Below are 16,508 nucleotides of genomic sequence, written 5' to 3'. Positions count from 1 at the left end.
TTTCAACTTGAGGGTGTGCTCTACCAAGTAATTACTCTCATTTCAAAGCCAACTTCCAAAACAACTGAGAAAAGTAACTTGGAATACTTTTTTATGGTAGGGGTGAGAGATGGTGCATGACAGATATTCTTCCACTGTGTAGCCTGGCGGTTAGGGCAGTGACCTGGGATATCAAACACCAATTCAGAGTAGAATTATCTCATCCCAGATCACTTTGAACCAGGTAAAGCAGGGAGCTGATCTGGTTTGAGAGAGGCCTGAGGCCAGTGCCCTACCCACCAGGCTATTGGGTATTCTGGAGTAAATCTCACTCTCAACTTAGATTTCAGTAAGAAAACTGGACATTTTTACAAACCTATTTTTGCAAAACAAAAAAGTAGAAGCCTCAAAAGCTGCCAGATGCTCTCATATTCTGCACAGGCTTCACTATGAACTGGCATTTTACTGACATGATTGTCTACTGTGCTGAGGGAGAGAGAGCCATTTGCCAGATAGTCATGCATTTCAGGTCACTTAGAGGGAATACTGTAAATACTCAGGTAACATAATTCAAGACAAACCCAGAATGTTTAAGTGTTATCACTTTACACTAAAGATTTTTTGCAGGTGAAGTAAGCAGTAGTTACTCTCACTTGAAGTATAGATGATTTGAATTAAATGTTTGAACATTATTTCAGATGGTTAACTCACATATAAAATATGAAGGATCTGAAATATACAAGATTTGATGCACTTCAGTTATATGAAGCTTTGGTACCATCTTATTTTTATATTCTACTCATTGAACACATTTGCATTTCTAAGTAATCCATTAGTTACCAATGGTAATGTGTTTGTCTTAAAGCAGAGTCCTTAGGCCACAAAAAGCTAGATCGCATGATGCTAAATTGGATCTCAGTGATATACATATTATACCCCCAGAGGATTAATTAGGCTACATCTCTTCAAAACATTCTCAAAGTGTATTTATTCAGTGTGTGGTTAAGTTATGCCGAGTTGTGCAATACTTGACAGCATCTTACAGAACTGTTCCATGGCACTGTCCAGTTGTGTCCTGATTTTCAGAGGTTTGAAGCATTTGTAGGTCTTATTGAAGTATGTGGATGCTCCCTGCCTCTTGAAATTGGCATGAACACCCAGGCCATTTGGGGCACTATCTCCGTGCCATTATTTTCAACAGGGCCCAATTCTGTCACTCTTACTCATGAATAATTTTATTGAACACTATTTTGCAGGAGGTTTTAGCCACGGTTAGCCTTTGTGCTGGGTAACAGTGTTAAGGCCATGGACAGCAGTAAAAAGGTACTTACTGAGCCATGCTAACCTGTCTTACTGTAGAACATATCTAGCAGTTAGAACATGATTCTGGGAATCAGAAAACCTGACTCCTATTGCCCCAAATTTGCTGTTAGGGTTACACGTTTCTGAAAACTGGACCCCCCGCCCGCACACACTCCAGCTCTTCCCCTTGGGCCTGCTTCCTGCTCTGCCTGTCATCCCCACCCCCCCATCACTTGCTTGCCCTCCACCTTCTTCCCACCCCAGCAGGTCCCCCTCTGCTGTGGGGCTGGGAGCTGCAGCCTGACTCCGAACCTGCTGCCTGCCTACCCACAGATGCAGGCAAGAGGCAGCCCTGACTGAGCAGGGCCTGGCATAGGTGGAATACCCTCCCAGCTACAACTGGACTTTTGGTGTCCATTCAGTGTGTCTGACTGGACACTGGCAGGTCCCCTTTTTGACCAGACTTTCTGGTCAAAACCGAACAGCTTGGGAAAGTCATTTAACTGGTGTCTGACTCAGTTTGATAATCTGTAAAATGGATATTAAACATTAGTGTGTGTCATGAGGATTTGATAGGCTTCATTGACTCTGTAAAGCTTTTTGAGATTCTTGAGAAAGTATGATATAGCACATTACAAGATTTTGTAGTTGTGGTGCTCAAACTTATAACGAAATGACGTTGGGATTTTCTAGTAGCTTCATCAGTGTCTCAGGAGGTGCTGCTCCCTTTTCCCATTGTATCCTTCAGGACCCCAATTCTGCTCCAACCCACTCAACAGGAGTATGGAAAAAGATACTTTGAACTAGATACTTTGTCTTGCATTGACAAACAAGAGATCTTTACTTGAAACTGCATAGAAACCTGTGCTAGTCGCCTCTGGCTAACTGTGGACTCCTTCCTTAAGGCCATTAAATTCACTCCCTTTGGGAGCCACTGTCACACTGCCACTTACACTGTACTATACTTGTACTACAGTATAGAGTAAGTTGTAAGAAACCTGCCAAGAAAACCAAGAATGTTATTGCCACTCCTCCAAACCACCACTAAATATATCTTTCAAACACCCAACAAATGTTGTCAAAAGAGTTGATTTTCAGTGCTTTCCTATGAAAGTTGTTTTGTACACGTCACACTGAAGGAAAAAAGTGCGTGACAAAGAAAAAGTGAAGCAAAACCTAAATGTAGTAATCCTTTCATATAAGACAATAAATTCAGTTTTATACATTTTTTTAATTCTATTTGCAGGTTCTAATGCTCACCTTGCTAGGACCTAACCAAGGGGAATTTTTCAATTACACATGAAGCAGTCCAGGATAATCATTTTAATTAATGGAACTCTAACCTCAAAAAGGTCTGAAGCCAGTGGGGAGAGTCATGGTGAGTTTTGGGATCGAGGGGAGGAAGAGGGGATAAATTTATAGCAATCCAAAAAGAATTAATTGGACAAAAATGGACAATTCACAAGGGAGAGGCATGTATCTCACATTGCTGATTGTCTGAGACCCCTGTCAGTCACAGCTGATATGCTAGTCAGCTGAACCTACTTTAAACCCACAATAAGGTTGACATGACTGACTACAGTGACACACAAACCAGGACAAATCAGAGAGGACATGTTACTTTCAGGTGTGAAATAAAAGTTAATATTTCCCAATTGGAAAGAAATTAGAAGAGAAGACATTTTCCATCATATCTGATAGGATTTTTCTTTACCCACTAAGCTGCTCCTTTTTAAAGAACAGAATATTATTTACAATGTGTTTTTCACAAAAATGTCTGACAAGCTGTTGTTGCTTCTCTCTGCTTTACACCATAATAAGAGTGTTTAAATGGTAGCAATGTAATTCTTATGTGATAACAACTAGTTTGGTGTATCCACCTACAAGTGAACTGGATCTTTAAGGGCTACTTATTTTGTGATGTGAAAAATGCTTCTGCAGATTCTTCTGCAGTGTATATGATGCCTATTGACTACCAAACTAGCAAGATCCCTTCTTTGAGACTGTCAAACTGACTTAAATCACTACCTCCCTATGACTCAGAAGGTGGATGGTTTCATTTGTGTGCTGCATTCTTCTGCAAGAGTTCACTTGTCATGATATAGTCTGATTATGCAAAAGGAACTGACATGAAACTCTCCTGTGAAGCCTATGGTCTTCCTCAAGCTCAGAGGCTGAAAACATTTTGGAAGAGATGACAGGACTAGGTGTATTTCCTAGGCTCCTAATTGCTTACACCTGCTACCTCGTCTATGTGTTTACTTTATATTTCACTCTTCAGTGCTTGTAACACTTGAGTTGGAGTCATATTAAGAGTAGAAACATATTCAAGACTTTGCTTGAAAGATCTATCTGTACCCACCCCCAAGTAGAAACTGAGAATGACACTTATCTACTGTATTAAGTTGTCCAGTTAGCCGAAGAGTCCACTCCTCCTATGAGCATTCCCTATGGTATATAGTTTTCAAAGTGCTTTGTCTAGTCTACAAGTATCTCAATGGAGCTTCCACCACTTCATCCCCAGTCTAGAAGATCAGTGCTAGACTGAATATCAGGAAAGACAACTTGGGAAAGAATTGCTCTCCTCCCCCCATTAACCCTACTTGGAATATTCAGGACAATTCCTCTCCAGTCTTGAAATGCTTTGTAGAAAAGTAATACACCCTGTTTACTCTGCTCTTTATCAGTGCTCAGCCAGTGTGTACTTATCACAAGTGTTTTTCCCTTAAGAGTCAAGTCTTTCACCCGGAGCCTTGTGGCAAGATAAGTCTTGTGATCTCTCATATGTGCTTGAAGTGAAAGAGATGGTTTGGGAGTTTTGCGGGCATGAAAGCAAAATTCATGTATTCTCTTTTAAATCAGCTGAACTTATGAGAGCTGAAAACAATACAGTAACCTCAAGAATTAGGATCAGCACCGCTCTCTACTCAGACCCTATACCACCAGCACTCCCAGCTATCTCAGTGACATCACTGATTTCCTGAGAAGACTATAATGCATTGGTGATCTTCCAGAAAACACCATTCTAGCCACCATGGACGTAGAGGCTCTCTACACAAACATCCCACACACAGATGGAATACAAGCTGTCAGGAACAGTATCCCTAATGATGCCACAGCACAACTGGTTGCCGAGCTCTGTGACTTTATCCTCACACACAATTATTTCAAATTTGGTGACAATATACACCTCCAGACCAGTGGCACCGCTATGGGCATCCGCATGGCCCCACAATATGCCAACATTTTTATGGCTGACCTGGAACAACACTTGCTCAGCTGTTGTCCACTCACGTCCCTTCTCTACCTATGCTACATAGATGATATCTTCATCATCTGGACCCATGGGAAGGAAACCCTGAAAGAATTCCGCCACAATTTCAACAGCTTCCACCCCACCATCAACCTCAGCCTGGACCAATCTACATGGGAGGTCCACTTCCTAGACCTCATGGTGCAAATAAGGGATGGTCACGTTACCACCCTATACTGAAAACCCACCGACCACTATACCTACCTTCATACCTCCAGCTTCCATCCCGGACACACCACACGATCCATTGTCTACAGCCAAGCACTGAGGTACAACCGCATTTGCTCCAACCCCTCAGAAAGATGCCAACACCTACAAGATCTCTAAGTCTCTAAGGTGCCACAAGTACTCTTTCTTTTTGCAAACACAGACTAACACGGCTGCTACTCTGAAAAAAGATCTTCACCAAGCATTCTCAAAACTACGATACCCGCATGAGGAAATAAGGAAACAGATCAACAGAGCCAGACATGTACCCAGAAGCCTCCTGCTGCAAGACAAGCCCAAGAAAGAAACCAACAGAACTCCACTGGCCATCACATACAGTCCTCAGCTAAAATCTCCCCAACGCATCATCAGTGATCTACAACCCATCCTGGACAACGATCCCTCACTTAGGCCGTGGGAGACAGGCCAGCCAGTGCTTGCCCACAGACAAACCACCAACCTGAAGCATATTCTCACCAGCAACAACACACCACACCATAGTAACTAACTCAGGAACCAATCCATGCAACAAACCTCGATGCCAACTCTGCCCACATCTACACCAGTGACACCATCACAGGACCTAATCAGATCAGCCACACCATCACCGGTTCATTCACCTGCACATCCACCAATGTAATATATGCCATCATGTGCCAGAAATGCCCCTCTGCTTTGTACATCAGCCAAACTGAACAGTCCCTCCATAAGAGGATAAATGGACACAAATCAGATATTAGGATTGGCAATATACAAAAACCTGTAGGAGAACACTTCAACCTCCCTGAACACACAATAGCAGATTTAAAAGGCAGCCATCCTGCAGCAAAAAAACTTCAGGATCAGACTTCAGCAGTTTCTCTTTGAGCTTCAGTTCATTTGCAAATTTGACACTATCAGCTCAGGATTAAACAAAGACTGTGAATGGCTAGCCAACTACAAAAGCAGTTTTTCCTCCCTTGGTGTTCACATCTCAACTACTAGAAGAGGGCCTCATCCTCCCTGATTAAGCTAACCTCATTATCCCTAGCCTGATTCTTGCTTGCATATTTATACCTGCCTCTGGAAATTTCCACTCCATGCATCTGACGAAGTGGGTATTCACCCACCAAAGCTTATGCTCCGATACGTCTTTTAGTCTATCAGGTGTCACATGACTCTGCCACTATTACAGATCCAGACTAACACGGCTACTCCTCTGATACTTGACACCACTCATTTAGTTTCAGACTTGATAGCATGTGGCTGATCTGTATACTTGTACAATGTGAGATCTGAAAGTCTTGTCTGTACATCCCCTTTGCCACATCCCAAATGCAACTGTCTCTCAAAGGATGGCATGGCCTGCCTTGACTCCAGGTACAATCCTTAGGCATGTGAGGATGCAGTGACTTTGAAGGGACAAGAGAAAGTTCTATTAGGGATGTAGAAGTTTCCCTAGTGCAGGGGTTTTCAACCGGGGTGGGGTGGGGTGTGTCTACAGACTATGTCTAAGGGGTCCGTGAAAGGTGGCTGTTACCACAGAACAGTGATTTTCAGCCTGTGGTCTGTGGACACCTGGTAGTCCACAGACTAAGTCTAAGATTTCCAAAGGGGTCTGCACCTCTAATTTGAAATATTTTAGGGGTCTGCAAATGAAAAAAGGCTGAAAACAACTGCCATAGTGGAACTGGGTCAAAATTTAAAAAGCCACTTTGGTGTGAGAGCACCAAGAACCCTTAAACACAAAGGACTGAACAAATGAAAAACTGCACGGACAGAAGGCTAGTACTGCTGAGTCTATAGACATTCTAACGTCACAACTAGTAAGCAATTCAATGGTTTTTCCCAGAAAGCCTATTGAAGAATTTAGTAGTTTCCTCATATTTGCTATTCAGGAAGCACTAAGAAACTGGACAAACTTGTCAGACATTCTTAATCTTCACCATTGTTTTTACCTCCATGTTGATTTCAACAAAGCTGTTTTGGACACACATTCCAGTATGCTTCATGTACTGTAACCATGGTTCAGTTTTAAACAGAAAATAGAATGTTCAAGTCCATAATATTTCCCAATATGAATGAGTTTATTGCAGATCATACCCTTGCTATCATGCAGCAGAAAGGTACTGATTTCCTTAACAATGCTCTACAGTTGACTTTAATGCCTATAACCCTCATATCTTCTAAAAATGGTTTTCCTAAGAAAACTTGCCTTTTATCTAATAAAGAGATAACTTGTACTAATGCTCTGACAGCGCTTGTGGTTATGCCAATTTCTCCATCTTCCAGTATGGCACAATGTTTCTGACAGCTTAGAGAAGATCTAAGAGGTGACTGGCTGAACAGTCTTTACCATACATCAGAGTCACTAAAATTGAAGCCAAGGAAAGTCTATTTAATTAGTCTTACACTACACATCTTCCTTAGCATGAGTCAATGAATTTTTGAGATTAACAAAAGGAGAATGAAAAAAACGGGGTAAAGGAGATGCAAGACATGGAAGAGGAAAGAGAGCAAAAGACTTGGGCGGGGGGGGTTAAGGGGGAGAGGACAGAAGAAAAGGACAGGCTCCTTAAAATAAAAGAACCTTCCCCGACACTCAGCTTTTGTTTTCCATATAATAAACATAAGTGGGAGGGTCTAACATTCACCTAAGCTTCTTATTTTATGAAATAAAAAGTTTAGAGCAGTCACACACAAGTACATGACTAGTCATATACACAGGATGACTGCTGAAGAAGGGGAAGGGGCAAGCTCTTGATTTCAGATATTTACATCAGCCATTCACAACAGATCCATGTCTTGCATTAGGTCACTTTCCATTACAGGGTAACAGCGAAAACTATTTAAGTCATCCATAAGAGCCATGTGGTACAATTACTGTATAGTTCCTGTGACACTGCACTCCATAATGTTTTATGGAAATACGCTTATGAGTGTAAATATGATGTAACTGGAGTATGCTTTATGCAAACGGTCTCTTGTAAGGTATCATTACAAATCTTATAATCTACTGAGTGTTCATCCTATTTGTATGCATGTATCATTCTTGTACCTGAAGCTAGAAATATAAACTCTAAGGTCCTATTGTAATTATGCAAAGTGTGGGCCATTAATGATTGTTTAGAATCTTGATGGACTAGGACAATTGATTGTAAATGGCTCTGTTTACTTGCAAGCCTTCCTGTGTTCGTGTAAGCCAGCCCAGGAAGAATGGTAGAATCCATCTTAAACCATTTAGAACCATTTTCCATTGGGGGGGGGGGGGGGGAGACGATCCAGAGAAACAAAAGATTCCCACCTTGTCCCAAAGCTAACAAAGGAGGCGGCAGTCATGAGAAAAACCCTAGTTACCACCTGAGCTGGAACTAACAAGGATTGTACCAGGGGAAAGAATTGGACTCAGACTGGGAAGGAGTCTAGTCTGTGAAAGAAGCTTATTAAAACATCTAAGATTAAGATATTATCTGTAATCAGTTTCTTAGTGTATTAGGCTTAGATTTGCATGTTTTTGCTTTATTTTACTTGGTAACTTACTTTGTTCTGTCTGATATTATTTAAAACCACTTAAAAGTGATTTTATTACATATTACAAGTAGGATTTGTTTATTAGTAAACCCAAAGTGATTAATACCCGGGGGAGCAGACAGCTGTGCATCTCTCTTTCTCTATCATAGAATCTCAAGGTTGGAAGGTACCTCAGGAGATCTAGTCCAACCCCCTGCTCAAAGCAGGGCCAATCCCCAATTTTTGCCCCAGATCCCTAAATGGCCCCCTCAAATATTGAGCTCACAACCCTGGGTTTAGCAGGCCAATCCTCAAACCACTGAGCTATCCCTCCCGCCTCCTATCAGTGTTTATGGGTTTACCCCGTATAAACTTTATGCAGAGTAAGCAATTTATTTGGTGTTTGGATCTCATTGGGAACTGGGTGTCTGGGTGCTGGAGATAACTGACCTGCTGAGCAGTTTTTGGTTAAAAAGTCTGCAGCTTTGGGAGTGTGGCTCAGATCCCCAAGTCTGTGTTGCAACAGGCTAGCGTGTTTGGCTTAACAAGACAGGGTTCTGGAGTCCCAAGCTGGCAGGGAAAATAGGCTCAGAGGTAATTCCAGCACGTCAGGGGACAGTCCCAAGGGGGTCTCTGTGACCGAACCTGTCACAGTTCGGCCTTACAGCAGGGTGTCAACTTAAAAAATGTTCAGAGCAAAAGTTTACAATAGGCTGTTTATTTGTACCACAGACTAGTTAGCTGAGAGTTTGGAGCAGTATACACAATTCCACATACACAGTTGGGCTCCTTGATTTCCAAATTTAATCAGTGGCCATAAATACTTCTCCATCTTTCTTTCTACGATGCAGACATTGCTACAGTGATCCATATCTTTATGACCTGTTAGCTAGGAGAATTAGAACTCAATACACCCTACCTGGGGCTAACATATGACACCCAACTTCATCAAATACAGGAGGTGCCTGGTTTCCAAGTGAGGCAGAGTGGTGCAGGTACACTATACCTATGATCTGGATTACTGACATTCATCTCCAAGTGAAATTCAAGGTGCTAGCTGCTTTCCATAAAACTCCAAATGACTTGGGTCTGAGAGGAAGAGGCTATGTCTCAGGGCCTACCACATCACATTCATTCAATCAACAATATTTCAGCTCTCTGCTCCAGACTGAAGCTCAACGGAGCTGGAGCCAGGGCATTCTTAGTGGTGGAACTTCACCTCTGAAGTTTGCTTCTGAAGGAAGGCATCTTAAAAAAAAAAAAAAACAAAAAAAACACAGCCTGACCTGACCACATTTAGAACATACTGGAAGACTCCTCTTTTACCCAGACTTTCCACTAATCAAGAAAATTTCTGGCATTTATTTTTCCCATTTTCTAGGCTCTTTAAAAGGGCTCAGACTCTGGGGGGTGCTGGTACACTACTCATAATTAGAAAAACAACTGCTTCTAACCCAAGACAGAAAAATGCAGCTGATGGGCGTTTTGCACATTTTTGTTAAATAAAGGAGATTCCTTCCCCATGGTACTGATTCTTACTGAGAATTCAGTGACTCTCTCTCCTGCTTATAAGATCATATTCAGAATTCAAGCCTGTGTCACATTGCTTTTACAGTCAGTGACTGCTAGGAAGTGTCTTATTACTCTGTCTCTTGTGTGCAAACATAATGACATTGCAAAAACTGTTTCTCAAACTTTGCCTGATTAAATTAATTGGCCAGAAGAATTGCACGAGCCTACTGCTCTTTACTATCATTTTCATGAATGAAAGCAAATCAGACTGAATATTTCTGCCATGAAACATGTTCCTATATTAGACTGAGTATCTCTGCACTTCACTTGAGCACAGAAGGAATTCTTGTCTAGTTCACCTTGAGTTGAGTTAGACCACAACTGCAAATGGTACCCAGTGCCAGATCACTTTCCCTGACTGTTCTCCACTAGTTCTGTACACGTGGGCATAGCTGACTAGATCAGGAGTCCACCTTACAGAAGTCATGCCAAAAAGATACCATGAACACTACTGTTGTGAAAGACTGCAGGAGATTGAAATTCAAGCAGTATTTTTAGACATCTGACAAAACTCTTTTCAAAATTACCCTATTACACAAAATCCAAACTTTTCCAAACGAAAGGCTCCACATACGTGTCTCAGCAAAATTTCACACAAGAATTAAGCCTCAGACTTTTTACACTGCACTATGCTCTCCCCCCTCCACCCCAACCACACTCCCCCAGATCAATTATCTGCATCATCTCCAAGTTCCAGAGCACAAAATACTTTTGCTTAACACGGATGCGTGACCTCTCACTGACAATGGGCTGCAAACTAATCTTGCCAATTTTTTTCAGATTCAGTTCAGGAGACACTTTACTGGCATGACAATCTATGTAAGTGTTGCCAAAGTACAAGATATCAGGCATCTGTCACCAGTAAAGAGATCCACCCTCTGAAGCAGGAGAGGTCATTTACAGGGCAGCAGCAAGAACAAATCGAAGTCAAGTTGCCCTGTATCCATGTTATAGATGAGCCCTCTTTATAGTTATGCACTTTCCACAGCAAATCTGAGATTGAAGCAAAGTGGAGAAGGGCTATGGTGACCAGATGTCCTGATTTTATAGGGACAGTCCCAATATTCAAGGCTTTTTCTTATATAAGCACCTGTTACCCCCCCACCTCCTGTCCCAATTTTTCCACACTGTCTATCTGGTTACCCTAAGAAGGGCAGAGAAATGGCCCTAAAAATATGAAGCCTGTCTTTGGGCAATGACAAAGAAGTGAAGTTAGATGTTCAAAAGTCAAGTTACAGCATTAAGGAATTGTCTCCAAGCTTAATGACATGTGCTACTAACATTAGCATGGTGATGTGGTAGTCTGGAGTGCCCACACCATCAACAAGTGCATGTAGAATGCATACATAAGCGCATTTCCACCATCCGACCACCTTTGTTTTTTTCCTGAAAAAGCACCATGACTATTATTAATCTCTCTCCTTCCCGCTCATGCTCCCTTCACTATTAGGGAGAAGGCAAGATGAAAATAAATCCGCTATCAAAAATAAATATCCCACCTTTCATTATTGTATAGGCAAATGAGAATTGCCAATATGGTCAGCTAACATTCCAGAGAAGAGAGTAATATCAGCTGTTTCCCTCTCCCAGTGGCATTCCCAGGAAAACAAGCAGCAACAGGGATCAACACTTTGAAGTGCAAAGCCATGTCAGCTAGCACTAACCTGTTCTGAACCTGCTATGTGTGCTAACTCTGGGAGTGCCAACTGTGCTTTCAGAGTGGACTTGTCCTATAGCTTGTTCAATCAATTTGGTTTGGGTGACAATCCTGCCACCATCTCTGTTCAGTAGGTAACTGTCAAACCCTGCAAAGGACAAGAATGCAATATCCGAAGCTCCAGAATCACTCACTCGTTTGATGATAGGTCTTCTTGCGTTGTTGCAGATCAACATTCTATTAAATCATGCTAAAAATCAAGGCAAACTGAACATGCTTCCTTTTCTGGTTTGTTGCTTTTGCAGAATTGTGAACCTAGCTCAATACCAGCTGAGCAAAGCACATGCATTGCAAATTCATGATGCATGAATTTAGTAAGTCAGTCTGTCCTTGAGCCCCCTTCATTTACCTTTATTTTAATTATTGGAAAATGTAATATAAAAAGGGACAGCTGATTTGTACCCGATCAAGAACCGTTCCAGCCTTCACCAAAATGCTGCATTGAACCAAACTCTTCAAAAAGGACATAGCTTAAGTGTTTTCCTCACCTTGTTTTTATTTTGCCCGTTTATTGCCAACCTGCCATGGAACAGGAAGCACTGAAATACAGTACAGCTTTGTTTCTGTAAAAGCCTGTTTCCCAAGGCATGATAGGACTAAGTTAAGGCTTCCAGTGCCCTGTGGAGTCTGCGGTCCTGCAGTCTTTACTCTTCCGAATCACTCTTGACCTTGTTTTGGGAAAGTCAGTAATGCCTACATACTTTAGAAGGTGTTGGCTCTGCAGGTTTTGAAGTATGAAGCACTGGCACATACCCCTCCCCCAGCCACTCGGAAGGTTGGTTGCGCCCAACTGTGAGGAGCACAATGTATTTCAATCCCATCCAAACCCAGGAAATGCTGAGTCTCATAATAAAGCCTTAGCATGCCATTGGGCAAAGAGTTCCTATCTCATTGACCTTATAGTCCAGAGTGTTTCCTGGCAGCTATGATAAAATGTATCCTTTCAACTTTGGCCCATTCCCTCCTTGGTGACCTGCATGGTGGGTTATTTGCCTTCAGATATTGACACAAACAAACCATTTTTTTCCCCCTCTGCAGAAAGTAGCTGTGGCAATCAACCTCTCCTGAACCTTTGGGACAAAGATGGAGGATGACCCACACTGGTAAACTAACCTAGGGAATAGTGAAAGCACTCATTGTTTCTCACTAATAAACCCAATCAATCATCATTGCTCTTACTGAAGGGCCCATTGTACAAGCTGAAAAGTCACGGCACTGAACTCTGCCCAGTTGAACCCTCACACACACACACACTGATTAAGACCACTGATATCCCTGGTTTATAAGTCAGTTTTCTGAGCCTGAGGTTCTTCTAACAAAGAGTGCTCACACTGGGCTTCAGCATAGAAAGTGGCTTCCGAGGGTATCCTCTCCCTTTGTACTCCTAGAGAATGGCTCCTCCATTCAAAAAAAAGGGGGGGAAAGCAAAAAGCAAGCCATAGAAATAACTTTCAGTAAGAGGCATTTCTGGGAGTATTTTTTAGCACAGGCAAGCTAAGGAAAAGCTTCCCTTATGGATGTGAATAAACAAGGGGTATTTGAATAACATGCTGATTATTAAGGGCTACAGCAGACTGTGCCATTTACAGTCTTGAATACACACAGAACTGGTCTTGCAGCACATGCTTAACTAGCAATTTATTCAGAGCCTTCTCCCTGCAGAAGATATCCCCAAACCAGTTGCTTTCCTAAAAACAATTTGTGTATCTGTGTTTACAGACCTCGGCATGAAACGGCCACTTTTTATGGCTTAAGGACTGTACGTCCTTGTTACAAGCTGTTCTGATGCACAGCTCAGCTGAGATTGAAGAGGCCTGCGGAGGCATACAGCACAGCAGTTTGGGCGGGGGGAGGAGTGGCAGGGAGAGAAACAGGGAAACTCAAATGAATTAAGAAAAGGAGTACTTGTGGCACCTTAGAGACTAACCAATTTATTTAAGCATAAGCTTTTGTGAGCTACAGCTCACTTCATCGGATGCATACTATGGAAACTGCAGAAGACATTATATACACAGAGGCCATGAAACAATACCTCCTCCCACCCCACTCTCCTGCTGGTAATAGCTTATCTAAAGTGATCACTCTCCTTACAATGTGTATGATAATCAAGTTGGGCCATTTCCAGCACAAATCCAGGTTTTCTCACCCTCCGCCCCCCCCCACACAAACTCACTCTCCACAGCAGGAGCTTATGCTCAAATAAATTGGTTAGTCTCTAAGGTGCCACAAGTACTCCTTTTCTTTTTGCAAATACAGACTAACACGGCTGTTACTCTGAAACCTGTCAAATGAATTAGGTTTTGTTTTCATCAAAACTGTCTGGGGTGTGGAGTGGTTCCTTCTGCGCACTCTTATTTTTAAAGCCAAAAGCTTATGAATCTACAAGTGTGGTATTGCAAAAACAGAAAAAAGGATAAAATTAGACTTAGCCATTGCCATTTTAAAATTACAGAATTGTTTATGTCCAAGCCACCTCCCTTTCGCAAGAGTTCCATAGAACTAGGTGTACAGCATTTCAATAGGCTTCTATCAAAGTTACTCTAAAAATCTATGTAATTTGGGTTAGTGTATTTAACCATCAAATAGCCGCCCAATACAGCTCGAGAGAATATCCTTTCTGTAGATTTTTGAGTCAGCTTATAGAAGGAAAATAGTTATGTATTGAATGGTTACAAGAACTACTTTTTCTGATAAGTTACTTTCTCTGAAATGCTATAGGACTTTTCCATAAAGCCACTCGCATATTTCCCACCCCCATCTGTAAACAACAGAGATAACAGCAAGGACAACTTTAGTCTTGACTGCACTGAAGTAGGGATTTATCTATTCTTAAATCTCGTTTACCCAAGAGTAGCAGCTAGTAGTAAATGCTTGGGATTTTGTACTTAAGACTGCCTTGTGGAAAAGTAATTCCTGTTTTATATTCAGAGGTCAACCTGTAGCAAAAGCCAAGTTACGCAAAAACTACACCCTAAGTGGTTTTTGTTTTGTATAAGAAGTTCACTTATTTAAAACTCCTGATTAAGAGCAGCTACACTACTGACAGCACAAAGCATTATTATCTTAAAGGCATTTGTCACATTATAAAGATCACTCCCATGATGGGCAAACTGACAAGGAAGATGTACAACAATGATGTGACACTATAGTGGTTAATCAGGCAGATTAGAGCCATACACAAGTGGAAAAATACGTCATTATTTTAATCATAGTTTCTACATCCAGTACACATAACCCCTTTCCAAAAGCTTTAGCAACTACAGTGAGCTTTACAAAAAAAGAATGCTACTACATTGCTACCCATTCCAGTCAGCATGAAAGCTACTTAAATATTTGTTATTAACCTAGTCAGTTTGAAGTATCTAATTCTATGCAGAGTAACAAACATCAAATGCTTGCTCAGGAAGCTGTCCTCCCCGGTGCCCCTTTTCCAGCTCAGCTGTTACTCTCATATCGATTTCAAAAGAGAAATACAGTTCAGTAGCTACTGACCTTTGCATGGGAAACAGCAGCAACACTTTGAAAAGAACCATCCCAAACACGAACTGCTGGAATAACCGTGCCTCCCACCTTTCATTCTGTCTCTGTGCTGTTCATAGCAAGTGGTCACCAACCCCCATAAAAAAAATCCACCAGGAAAGTGTAATACTACCTAAACTCAGCACTAAACACTATAGGTATTGCCTCTACTCTAACTTGCAAGCAAACCACCTTAGAAATGGGAGGAGCTACTTAAGCAGGGGGAGTGGAGGAGGGTGGAGTTACACCCACACCCCCAGCTGTTGGCTGAATTCCCATCCCAGAAGAGTAGTCTCACCACATTATGCAATATAAAGACACCACAGGGGTGAAACTCCTCCTTGGATGAACCTATCATCAGGCATGCTACTTTGGAACCAAAATATTATACAAGGACCCTTTCCTCTATCAAGAAACCAAATTACAGTCATACCCATAAAGAAATAAAATAAGTATTAACTAGAGCATGCAGTTCACCTCTGGAGAGGCTTTGACTGGATTCTTCTAGCAGCTGGATATACTAAGAAAACTACACACGTCCCTTCTACTTCAATGTAGTTTTCAATCAAGTGGCTTTGGCTACAGATACAAAACACTGTTTAATGATCAACATCGTTCTTACCAGTACACACATGCTCACTGTGAGAGTCTATGGGAGAAGACTCATAATTCTGTTAATTACGCAATCAATGTTTCTAGTAGATTATATCTGTCAGGAGTCAGAAGATTTCTGATGCAAGGTCTTCTAGTAATGCTTGTACTTAGATTCAAGCCTGTCAGTTCTCCAGCCTTTAACTGTGACATTTTCTGAATTTGGAACTCCTTTCTTTTGATAGGGCATTTCATATTGCTTTTGCAATACTTGATAACTGGTGCCAAATCCATTATTTCTGAAACTAGATTGCATAATGGTGGATCTGCCTGGGATGCAGTTAAAACGTGTTCCAAATACAAAAACTGTTAGGATTGCTGTGGAATGAAAGCACCTGACAACCTCGTTGCCTGTGATCTATTAACAAGGGCTGGTGAGTTACCTCTTCAGTGAAGAATGTGAAGTAGTAGTCAAGAAACAAACAAACAAACCAAAACCCCTAAGAAAATGTGTAACTCCACTGGAGCTATATCTGCTACTGAGCTAAACAAGTGTAACAGAAAGAAAAAGTATAGAGTTAGACAAATAAACCCTAGGGTAAAAAGGAATGAGGATTGACTAGGTTTTAGTTGACACAATGTTGATCTGAGTTATGCTTCTTTCTTTCCAAGTGTTCAGAGGCAAAATTTGTTTTGTGAATGATTTGCACTTGGAATTTCATTTTTTTATAACAATACTTAGGATTTATACAGCAGGTAGGTGGGAACAGGATGTCTGACTACCAATCCCATGGTCTGTGTGACCTTTAAGTGGTCTAT

General features: G+C 41.6%; 1 protein-coding gene across 1 annotated transcript in view; it reads right to left on the bottom strand.

Moving 5' to 3' along the window:
- The window catches only part of LOC144272063 (kalirin-like), a 116,968-nt gene extending 101,708 nt beyond the window's left edge, over positions 1-15,260 (bottom strand). Inside the window, exon 1 of the mRNA XM_077829859.1 lies at positions 15,072-15,260. Within this exon, the coding sequence (XP_077685985.1) occupies positions 15,072-15,156 (85 nt within the window). The 5' untranslated portion in view covers positions 15,157-15,260. The remainder of the gene's footprint in view (positions 1-15,071) is intronic.
- Positions 15,261-16,508: the final 1,248 nt, after the last annotated feature.

This window comes from Eretmochelys imbricata, chromosome 11 (genome assembly GCF_965152235.1).
Source record: "Eretmochelys imbricata isolate rEreImb1 chromosome 11, rEreImb1.hap1, whole genome shotgun sequence".
NCBI lineage: Eukaryota > Metazoa > Chordata > Testudines > Cheloniidae > Eretmochelys > Eretmochelys imbricata.
This window is presented reverse-complemented; position numbering and strand designations above follow the sequence as displayed.